The 11,959-nt window shown below is 40.5% G+C and overlaps 2 protein-coding genes across 2 annotated transcripts in view; one reads left to right on the top strand and one right to left on the bottom strand.

The window, feature by feature from the left end:
* Positions 1-11,959, bottom strand: part of LOC135487746 (achaete-scute homolog 5-like) — a 15,105-nt gene continuing 3,146 nt past the window's right edge. The window contains exon 2 of the mRNA XM_064771816.1: positions 1-600. Within this exon, the coding sequence (XP_064627886.1) occupies positions 1-600 (600 nt within the window). The remainder of the gene's footprint in view (positions 601-11,959) is intronic.
* The window catches only part of LOC135488472 (uncharacterized), a 25,028-nt gene continuing 15,503 nt past the window's right edge, over positions 2,435-11,959 (top strand). Inside the window, exon 1 of the mRNA XM_064773099.1 lies at positions 2,435-2,466. The gene's annotated coding sequence lies outside the window, so the exon portion shown is untranslated. The remainder of the gene's footprint in view (positions 2,467-11,959) is intronic.

Raw genomic sequence — 11,959 nt, 5'->3', positions numbered from 1 at the left:
TTATGAATTTGAATTTGAATTCGATGGCGTTTTATTCTGTAATGCTCTCCGTTTAGCCGGTGGCTTTTTATATTCCGTGTTTTCCTCATTTTCATTGTCTTTTATATCATCCTTGGCGGGTCGCTTTTTCGGATTACTGTGCGTTTCGTTCAAAAGACCCTGAAGACTTTTGATGTATTTGATTGCAGCACGAAGCGTCTCAACTTTGCTTATTCTCTTGTCCTTGTTCTCCATCGGGAGGTGGTCGCGGAGACGGGAGTAGCCATCATTCACACAACGCACTCTCTCCCGTTCCCTCTCGTTCCTTTTCCGTATGAAAGCAGGTTCCAGACCATAGTCATATTGCCCGAAAGGATGCGGCAGAGGAATTTGACAAAATGGAGAAAACGGGTCATTTGGACCCACACGATTTGGTTCATATTTCAGGTTTGGCATGTGCATGTTCGGTTGCCCGCCAATGTAGTATGCGGGTGGCATTGGTCCATCAATGACGTCATTTTCGCGGGGAATGCCGAGATCCTCACATGTTGGGGATGTGATCCTAGTGTGGGGCATGGGCATGGGCATCTCCATGCTCTGCAATGTGTCGTAATCCATCGTCTGAAAAGACAGAAAGAAAAGGGAAAAAGTTTTAAAGAGTTGATAATCAGAGTGACCATGGACTAAGCCAAAACACGACTAAAAACAAATATAGGGGCTCTATTAAAGACTCAACTCGGATTTGAATTGCGTACTGTAGACGAGTTAATATAAATTGCAACGATGCCGCTGTTGAGATATACGGTATAATCACAAATACTGTAAGTTTGTATCTTGTGTCTGATCTGATCGACCTTGCTTGGAGGACTTTATTTTATTTGAATTAGTGATCAGGGAATGATTCATTGTTCAAGGTGACACGGCCACTGGCCTCACTCAGATATTGCCCGCCAGCCGCCACAACTACAGAGCGGTGCTCGGTTACGGGAGAAAACAGACTACATGTACTTTCAAAAAATAAAAAAATGTATTACCCATTAAAACCTTTCTAAGCTATGATATAAAGGAACACCAGAAAGCGTAAACAATCTTTGGATCATGGAATGCGTGTGCATAATATAATGCAATAATTAGACATGGTTTGAAAATGACAAAAAATTCTATTGAAGAAGTCGATGATTCGTGCGTGCAAATAACCGGTGCAATAACATGACTTGCGGATTCGACCATTTGTACTTTAATTGCACAATTAATTTAAGATTTTCCCCAATTCAGACACGTCAGAGAATACTTAACATTGTTTCCAGATTTTTATGATAGGAATCCTATTGAGTGAAAAACATCTGGTGCATTCATCATCAAAACTCATCTTTGATTTGTTGCCTGTTTTGATGCGCATTAAAAATGGCCAGATTGAAATAAATTTTGACAATATTTCTCATGCACGAATGGATGCTTTGTAACATTTAATGAATAATCAGTGTTCTGAATAGAATGATTGCATGTATATTCATGTTCATGCTGCTCATAATAGATGATAATGTATTCATGGTTCCTCAATAAAGTGGCTCGATAGATTATAATGGTATCGGGAATATTGGATCAAACACCTGCGTCATTCAAGTGGGAGAACATAACGAACAGCTCCTAATACATGACACGCTAGAGAAATACATTTATGCATATCTACCAATCCTAAACGGAAAAATATATCCCTAAATTTACCACCCGTCCCACGAGAAACAAAAGGTGGTGACTGTCCTCATTCAATTTTATTGCATTTTTCAACACCAAAATTATCTCAAAATCTACCTAATGTCATGGAGGCCATGTGTCAAATCCCAAAAGGAGTTTTAGTTATTCAATTCTAGACAATATTTTTTGGGCACAATAAAAATGCTCCATCGAGATAAATAGATGCTTAGTTTACATAAAACATAAGTTCTTGCAAAATATTGTTGCTCCTAAACCAAATATATTGACATCAGTATCCAGAAAATCTTGCTCCTAAGTGAAAGAATGATTTTAGTTTATAAGTTGTCTCCCAGATGGCAGGATTAAAGGAAGCAGGTTGGGCCACCTCGTAGTGAAATGATGAACTAAAAAACTGCATATAGCATTGGGTATTCTCGTGCTTAAGTCAGTATATCAAGTTCATAGCGTGTAACTAGTTTGTGGGAACTTTATAATGATATGGTGTTATCACCTTATTCATCATTAAGAGCATTATTCTACATTTCCCCTTGAAATGTTGCCACGAAACGACAGCCTTTTTATTTGGCCAACAGCGCAATGTGTCTTATCAAGTATTCAGCGAGATTTCCGCCCTGATTTTATCAGTTTTACATGTAAAGGAATATTTGGTAGGTGCGAACATCTTTTGCGACCTTTGGCCAAAAGACACATCGTTTACGTAATTAGCAAATTCAACTAAAGATCGTGTACAATTAAAACATTGGAGAGATTGGAGAAAACTTCTAATTTCGGGTAGGTTCGGGTAGGCTCTTCAAATTCCCTAATTTCTGATTGGGTTCACTTTTCACAAAAGTAATATATCATCTCCTATACATCTGATCGAGATTAAAATCATTCTCAGCAGTTTCGATCAGCATCATAACAAATTCCCCCTTGCAATACCTGTCATTAAAGTACAACATGCAATCGGAAATATATTGGCTTGGCTGGTTCCAGTAATGGTAACTGCCGGATTATGTTGCGTTCTGTTTTGTAATTTTATATGGATGTAAAAAAATGCCGCTTTGCAAAACAGCTAACAACACAACCGCATTGCATTGTCCTTCGTTTCGGATAATTAAGCCCAATAGTACTATTTTGGGACGAGATGTCTTTTTGTGGTTTTCATTACAAGATGAGATTTGAAACGTTTCATTGAGGTGTTTCGCTTGGGTGTTCTCAGATACAGCAGCTTTACATCACCTTACATTGAAATAATTTCTAAGAAGAACAACAGCACATTTTCACCATTGAATTTGATTATTTTTAAAGGAATTATTTCAATGAGAATATTAATTGTTGAAATAATTCGCTGTTATTTGTGGTGCAATTATTACATTGTATAAATCGTTGACGCAATGTTCTTTTATTGCGAAGTACACCTGCCCGCGCGTGCCCATCACGCTATCTTTTTGGGCTTCCTCTTTCGCCTTGAAATCAAGAATAGAATTTAACAACTGATTCAATTACAAAACCAAACTATTCTTCAGGGATTTGTTTGCAATTTTCTAATCCCCCTGCGTCTGAGCCGACCGGAGGAGGCAGTGCTTTGCCGGAACCGCTGCGGGGAAAATAGCGTCTCAACATGGAGTGTTTCGGAGGAGGGTTTAGCTCGGGGCCGCGGGCTCTCGCAGGTGCACGCGCGCCACGGATGGAGGGGTGAGAGAACCCATAAATGTTGCCGCTTTATTTGCGGTGCTTATAAAACGGGCCGTGCGTAATCGGACCATACGACACCAATGAGTTTAACGAAGGCCGAACATAATGTGTCCTTTTATTTTAACTGTGGAATTCAGATGCTTTGAAGATCATTTTATGTTCGGAAATAAACACTCAGTTATCACGTTCATTGAATTTAATTTTTCAGCAAAAAAAGGGAAGAAACGGATGATAATAAATAGAATTACAGACGGATCTACCAGCGTCATTGAAATAAATTATTTGAAAGACTCTTGGGTTTACGCAACAGTTTGAAAAAAATTCGTGGCGAATCTCTGAAAGTAGGTGAACAGTAACCAAATGCATGGAATCGGACAAATAAAGAGAACTTATTAAATAAAATACTTACGGATTTTTGAAAATTAAACTAATCCGGTGTATTCTGTTCTCTATATTTTCCAAATGTTTTAAAGTCCGAGTTGACCCTACAACTCGCCAACCGAAGAAACTTTCAACTTGAAAATGTTATTCTGTGGTGATGTTGTACAACGTTGATTTATTTAGTCAAAATGTCCAACTGGTGGTACAAGACTCCGTTTGTTGACTGAGCAACGTCGACTGATTCGGTGCGAACGCCAATTTGATTTGATTGAATGATGTCGTCTGCAGAGAGGGTTTAATCTAAATGCTGCGTTCAACCACCATCCGTCACTTTTATAGTCCTCCGACTAGCAGGGCGTGTCACTTGATAAAAGTATCATAATTAATGGCGGTCTCAGCTATTGTCAACACACTTGATTAGCCGGAGACAAAACCTCAGCGGGGCAGCAAAGGCTGGCGAGGGACGGGAAACGCGCTCACCATGGTTTTTCTAATGTGTCCAAATAGTGCCACGCTCCTCATTCAGGTGTCTTTTGTCAACATTAAGTTATTCCTCACTCTCAATTGAAATGGGTTTCATGCACAATTGCCGTAGATAAAGCAGGCGAGATTTTGTTGAAGTTAGGTCGGAAATCAGACCATCCGCTCTCGTGGTTTCTCGAGGCTGACACACCGGAATACTCAATCTGTGGGACACTTCAACTGCTCAGAATCAAGAGGGAGCTTTTGTATGCTCCGCCTATTTCCAAAGATTTCGGCAACCAATAGACCTGCTAAACGCACGTGGTGTTCAAGTTATTGCAACTGACAAAATTGGCTTCATTTTATGAACTTGTCATTTTAACAAAGTTTAATTGATTTAGGGATGGATATTAAATTGCCTTCCCTTACACAGAGATCATGATTCTGATTGATAGAAAAGAGACCACATTTAGAAAAAAAGTTTCCGTATTAGACGATTATGTCTTTGACACGGCAAAAGAAAGTAACATACGGACCTACGGATGGACACCCTCGGGTGAAGAGACAAGCGTACCAATCAGTCATGTCAGTGAACAATCCAGGATCAAGACCTCCTTGGGTTTCTTCCTTGATCAGACCAGAACTTCCGCGCCAGCAAAACAGCTTATAAAAAAGTTATAGGCTAGATTTTCACACCAACTTAATTCAATCTGTTTGGGTCTTGGAGATTTCTTTTTAAACGATCAGAAATGTCGCCAGTGCCTACCTACCGTTTCCTGTTGTCTTCCTTCGCGGATTATGATTGTCACCTGATAATAAAATATGCCCTGTCAGCAGGGTTCTATGGCTTCTATTGGGCTTTCCTGAGCAGGAAGTTACAAGTTGGAATCTCTAATTGTTCATTTAATATTTTAACTAAGACAATAAGAAGAAAGATTTATATTATATACTTGGTCCTCATTAAAATTGATTCGTGTCCGCAGCATGATAATCGTCATAATAAAACGCGTAGCTTGTGTACCAGCTGGTTGTTCGAATTCGCTATACATGTACTTCTATAACTCTTGATACCTGCCTGGTGAAAGTGTTCATCGATTGTAGGTACATGTAAATGTACTAACGATTTTGGCTATTGGGTGTATACAGGATCCTCATACTCTTAAAGCAATCGAGTTATTCTCATCAGCACCCTTGACACATAGTAACGGCTGAAATACATTACTCGCACCTAGACAACGGAGAATTATCATACGGGAAACCTCTCGAATGCACGATCCCATGGAATATTCATGACCTTCTTACCATTGAATCAGATCAATACAAATTGTCATAATTTACACGGATGGATTGCTCATGGTGATGAATGCTTCTTCTAGTAACCAGGGCTGCTGATGCTACGTGCCTATAAGCCCTGGAAATTTCCTCTGTATACGTATCTTTATGTTTTGTTTGACTGAATAAAGAATACTAAATGAAACCGCTTCTCTTCCATTGGGATAAAATGCAACGAGAGACTAATCACAGAACACATTATCTCCGGATGGACATAATTATGATTATACATGTAGTCATTGGGTAAATATTACCAAACATTTGCACGGTACGATATTATGATTAAATTATACAACGACGGGTGCAAAAAGATGACGCCCCCATGCACTTTTGTTGCATGAGTTGGCGACCACCACCCTCATCCGCGTAAGCCTTGGCTAAACAATTCAACAATATTTGAGATTAGTAAAATATGATGCAACTCTATTGAGAAGGTGACATAAGTTGTTAAGACAAACCGGGTCCATTCTTGACTGTCTAAAGAACATTTCAGGGACGACAAGCCAAATTGACCACAAAGAAAATTCGGGTATGTTGACTCACTTCGCTATTATGATGCTTTAAATCTAAAAAAACACAAATACAACCCAGGATTAGAGAAGACCATTAGACTCATCTATCCAGGTACTGAATTAGTCTAGACTGTTTTGTTGTTATTTTCTGCACTGATAAATTTTACGAGTGCTCTCAAGAGACTCCATGTCTGACATCCTTTTGGGAAATAATGCCACTGTGAGTTTTTTGAAACAAAATTGTTGGATGATGCGGGTGTCGCGGTGTCAGATGGCGACCGTTGGTTACGTCACACCAGTTTTTTCACGATTTTAAACTTTTTCGTATTTTTTGGAAAGCTTAATTTGGTAACCTCTTTTCGAGTCATTATCTTCAAATATTGTCACTCAATACAATTATCATAATCGCAAGGAAGCTGCATTGTCAGTGTTGTCAAGAGGAGATAAGACGTCTTACTCCTGTCGAACTTCATCCTGAACTCAGGCCAACACCGAGCTTTTTGCTCAGTAACGTGTGCGACTAGGGGATGAGGATACAACTGACTGACTGGTTTTTCGAGGATGGTCGACAGTATTTTTTCTTTTCTCAGTAAACAGCAAACGGGGGTCAAAAACAACCCTTGTAAATCTAAGCCAAATCGAACTGGTAAACAAACATTTAAGAATATTAGTGTTCAATTGAAAGCCAATCAAACACTCAAAACTATCGGTTGTTCGTGTCAACAACAAATATCTTATCACCAAAATAACTTTTTGGCGTTCGAATCATAACACACTGACAATACAACACTCATCGCAGAAATCACAATCAAAACGCTCATCTTTTATATAATGAAGTCGTTATTTCAAACTACTTTACTGATGTTGATTTGCGTTGAAACATACGACAACAAGTACCTTTAGTCGATCAAATTCTGCATCGTTCCGGTAATGTTCCGTAACCGCGTTTGTTGTGACAGCTATTTTAAACAGTTCCTTCCGGAGGAAAATATAAAAGTGGTCAGTGGGACGCCATGACATGCGGTGAGCGCGAAATGTCAACGGGTCTCCCACAAGAATCGCGTGTGCCCAGGTAACGGTAATCCGGGGCGGAAACAATAGATGCCAGCGGCAAGAGGCGTCCTCTTGAAGATATATAGGCACAGGAATCCCATCCAAGGGCGACCAACTGTACAGTTTCTTCCTGCGTCCTTGTATATACTAGTTATTCAATTGACCAAGGAGATTTTAACGCATCATGACCAGTTTCACCCTGAAGCAGCAGCATTACAGATAAAAAATGAAGGCCTTGTCAGAATAGAAATCTTTGCCGTTCTCGTCTCCTCATGTTTAAAGTGGTTAAAAAAACCTTTCCTTGAACAAAATATTAAAGTCGACCAAACCAAGTATTGACACTATCATTGAGTACTTTCAATTACGGATCTATATTTCGGTCCGTGCCTCCATGATCATATCGTGCATCCACTTGGACTGGATTCTGACTGAAAAAAGTTATATTTGTATTGTATTCTCCACGTGGCACCTATTTGTACAAGTCGCTGGCACATTTCAACAGATTGAAATAAGTGGCGCGGGCCAAATTCAACCGTCTCTGCAAGATTTTGTCTAACTAGTGTTCTGCAGTTCAAACACTTTTGGCGATTTTTTTCAAGAGCAAGGAAACTTACGCAAAGCTTGGAGCATTGGCTTCATGATCAATTTTCAAACGCTTCTTAATAAAACACAACGACAGGCAGCATGCGTATGATGTGCGCTCGGGTGCGGTATTTACAATAGTGTTTGTGGATTTCTCGTAATTCTTTTAATTTCATCTCTGATGAGTTACTTCGGATGACTGACATGGCGGAGTTCCTCGCTGAGCTCAATCAAAACGAAAATAAATTGCACTGTTAGTCCAAAAGTCACGCGCGAATTTAGCTAAGATCATATTCCCATGGGATCCCCGAAATCTTACTTGCAAACCACTCGCCTGAGATGAGGATGCAAGTCGAGTGGTTTGAACACGAGCGCGGAACCTGTCCCGCATGCCGCAAGAGAGGGTGAAATGGTACTCGAGTCACTTCTCGGTGTCACCACTGCTCATGGGAGGCTCGAGTTGATCGTACTATCAAGAGTTCTTGAGCGGGTATGGACAAACGACAATTGAAATCTCGCCTGTTGATCGAATTTACGACATCAAAGACATTTTCAAGTCTTCTTGTTGAGGGATACGATTGTATGGGGGGGGGGGGGTATAGTGTGGAAACTTCTAACCATGTTTGACGGACATCATGTTTTCAACATGCATGCCAATAACTTAATTTTTACGCGATCAAAGTAATGTCGACTTCTTGTTTTTCTTTCACTCTCCTTGCTCGGAACTGAGTGACGCATGCTGCGACCTTGAATGTGTCCATTACGATAAAGAAGACAAGATAAGTCAGTGAAGTGTAGTCTTCCGAATGATTGATGCACGACAGGTTGAAAAGAAATTTCGCCAAATATTTGCCCACAATGAGTCTTGTCAATTGGAGTAACCTGTCGCGCGCCAGATCCCGCATCTGCATGACCAACTGACCACGCGTTTAATCGGACATTTCTTTGTACCGAAATCAACTGATGAATAAACCCATCTTCATGTCATTTTCTGACTCAGTAGGGGTCTTTGCACCTGGGTGACATTAGGGCCCTTCATCCAGAGTCCGAAGGCGTCAGGGCATTTGGCCCATAAGACCTTCTTCTGGGTTGACGAGGCGGAACAAACTCTGCCTTTCCACTATAATTGGACCGGACTTCCAAATTAAACGGTTGCAGTTGCACCTTCATCTTCGGTGCTGGCTAGCATCGCCAGTGGTACCATTTAATATTCTCAACACAGCTTGGTTAGCAAAATGATGATCCACCTATCAAAGGCATAGACCGTTCGTAAAAAAATTGTGAAATCGATATTGGCCGGCATGAAAATAAAGCATAACAAAATACATGTAGAAAAGCTTGAAATTAATTGATTTTGCCGCTGCGCAGTGGCTCTGTCCGGACCCTCATCAGTCAGACTATTGACGTCCAGGTGTTTCAACAGGTCTATTCAGTGTGTTAGTTCAGCAACAGGTCTTGATTATTATGGGATAGAAATAAATCTAAAACAATGAGCTATAAGCACGTATCAATTGAACACCTTGACAAGCTGAAGTCATAAAAATCAAAACATTATAAGTTATTGGTTGAAGAGTTGGCCAATAATAGGCCTACAGACAACGATTGTTATTAGTACAGTGAGTAGGTATACAAGCATGAAATATTCAGTTCGTACAAAATTATCTTATACTTTTCGTTTCCAGACATTTTGGTTTTTTTTAATCACAATTATAATGCATCCATAGCGCAATTAATAATGGAGGTAATGATACATTACAAAGGAAACACACTGACCCCGGTGTAGAAGTTTAAAATGTCCTAGGATAGAATGCCCGGGAAACAAAGGATTCTATTATGCGCTTCAATCTCTGAGCTATTGACGATCAGGGTCTCTAGAGAACCATACTGCAGAATACAATAGGGCCGGACACTTTTTCCAGGGGGGCATTTGTTACTGTTACACCGGCTGGCCGGAATTCCGTAAATTTATTATTGATTTGCATGTATATTATGGGAGTTATTCAAAATCGTTATCTTGTTGTGTTGCCTTGTTATGTATAATAAACTGGAACATGAACGGTCGGCTAGTATATTTCCTTCTGGAACAATGAGCGCGAAGCGTTTTTGTTTTTATTTTTTAGCGAAATTCAACGCTGAATTTTAAGGTAACGCTTGAAACCATTTCCGACACGTTTAAGATTTCTAATCCTTAGCTTTCCGCCGGGCGGGGATTTAGTGTCAGTGATCTGAGATGTTGGCCTGGCTGCACCTGCCGCTTGGGCCCAAGGGTAAGGCAAGGTACACTGCATGGCCTTGTGGTGGAGATGCCATGTACATCAGATCTAAAGCGCATCTTTCAAAAAAGTTAAATTGTGCATTCAGGAAAAATACGAAATCGCCCGTTGGTGTGAATGACGTGGCCCTACATACTCGTTTTCAAGGGGAACTATTGGCACGTGCTGGGGGATCAAATTTGTAAGCTTCAGATGACTTGTACCCACAGTTTGGAGCCTGGATTGTTCGATTCAGGGATAATAATCTTCCTCATACAATCATGAATAGTTCGATGTACTGTTAGGTAGAAGAGACCCCCATCGTCGATTTCGTATAACTTAATTTGACCTACCTGGCTCGTTCTTATAGTCTTCCTCTAAAGATACACATACCATGCACAAGTACTCCGCTATAGTGGCTAGTAAGAGTGAGTAACCAAGACTTCGCGCATTAGGACAAAATTGTCATTTTGCTCAGACTGCATGACGTGGAAGAAGTACCAGTCGTCCCATAACGCAGGTCACAAGATAAGCATTTTTTTGGAAATGGTCACTGAGTGATGTTGCAAATAATACATAAATGTCACCAAACAGAGGGCTAAACCACGGACTACAATGTAATTGTACACTCGCCGGCAGCTGTTTTGTCATATCAGGTTTAAATTAATCTTTGTTTGGTTTTTACCTCCACACACACAAGCCACACTATCAGCACTCAAAAATTTCATCATGGTAGACGTCCGACCAAAAAATGTTTACCGGTAAGAATTTGACATCGCATCGCAGGTTAATGTCATTAGAGGGCCGGACTCGTCAGAACTATCATAATCAGGAGGTTGCTGCTGTAATACATACAGCCAGAATTGGTCTTTGACTTGTAAGTGACAAATGGGTGATGAGCAAAAGACGCGTCTATTCCCACAAATTGTGTCTGTCATGGAACAAAACTGTCTCCATACAGCCACAATTGTTACAATTAGTCATAAAGAAAGAAACAACACTGCCGTAATGAGACTGATAAGCGCCAATCATTGCTCTTGGCCAGCGGCGAGCTTTTACCCTCAGCGGATTTTCCACGTCTCATTTGATATGCTAACAAGGGTAAAGAGACCGTACAAACTTGCAAGAGCAGGTTTCATGTGTTCTCACTAAATATCGCGCACGTGGCAAAACATGGCGGGACCGTGGCGCACGCGATGTGCGCGTGGAGTGCGTTTGGAAAACTTAACAATGTGAATGATCCGCAGACGCCCTGTCACAGACCTTTGGTATTTGTGGTGACCCATGGTGGGTTTTTTAGGATCCGATAACATAATGAGTACGACCGTGTCTGATAACACCTATCATCGAAATTGGCTGCTTTTGCCTTTAGCCTCATGCCTTAATCAATGGGGAAATGAGCCGATCTGCTCATCGGCGAAAACGTTTGTCCTGATGTATTCTAAAGGAAATGAGGATGACAAAAACCCTCCAGGGAAGATCGTATAATTTGTCATTTTGGCAAGTTTTTATTACAAATAGCCATTCGAGGGCTTTGCGAAAAATTTTTACTATTAACTATTGCATGTACCTCGCGTAAAAATGGCATCACACGCGTACGTTGGACACCGTATTTTGTCCAAGCTATTGTCTTTTCTGTTACTAGGAAAATATATTTTTTAGCCATCAGATATCCACCATATTTCAGGTGTTCCAATGAAGGATATCGATCCATTTGCTTGGCATACCATTCTCAAGAACAGCGTGCAAAGACAACATTACATGTTATTGTTCTCTCTAATCTAAGAATTAGGCCGACCGGGGGTCGCTGTGGCGAACGCCCGAATCCCCACCTCTCAAATCATGTGTGCCTACCGGGACCTAGCTTTGTCCTTATGAGTGGAATGTTTGTCTTACCAAGTGGTCTCTTTATCATAGAATTGTCCTCGCTTAATGGAAATGGCCATGTTCTTATTGTTATGAGCCGATCAATTGAGATGATTAAATGAGCAGCAAGATGAAGCCTTTATACAA

This window comes from Lineus longissimus, chromosome 5 (genome assembly GCF_910592395.1).
Source record: "Lineus longissimus chromosome 5, tnLinLong1.2, whole genome shotgun sequence".
NCBI classification, from domain to species: Eukaryota; Metazoa; Nemertea; class Pilidiophora; order Heteronemertea; family Lineidae; genus Lineus; species Lineus longissimus.
This window is presented reverse-complemented; position numbering and strand designations above follow the sequence as displayed.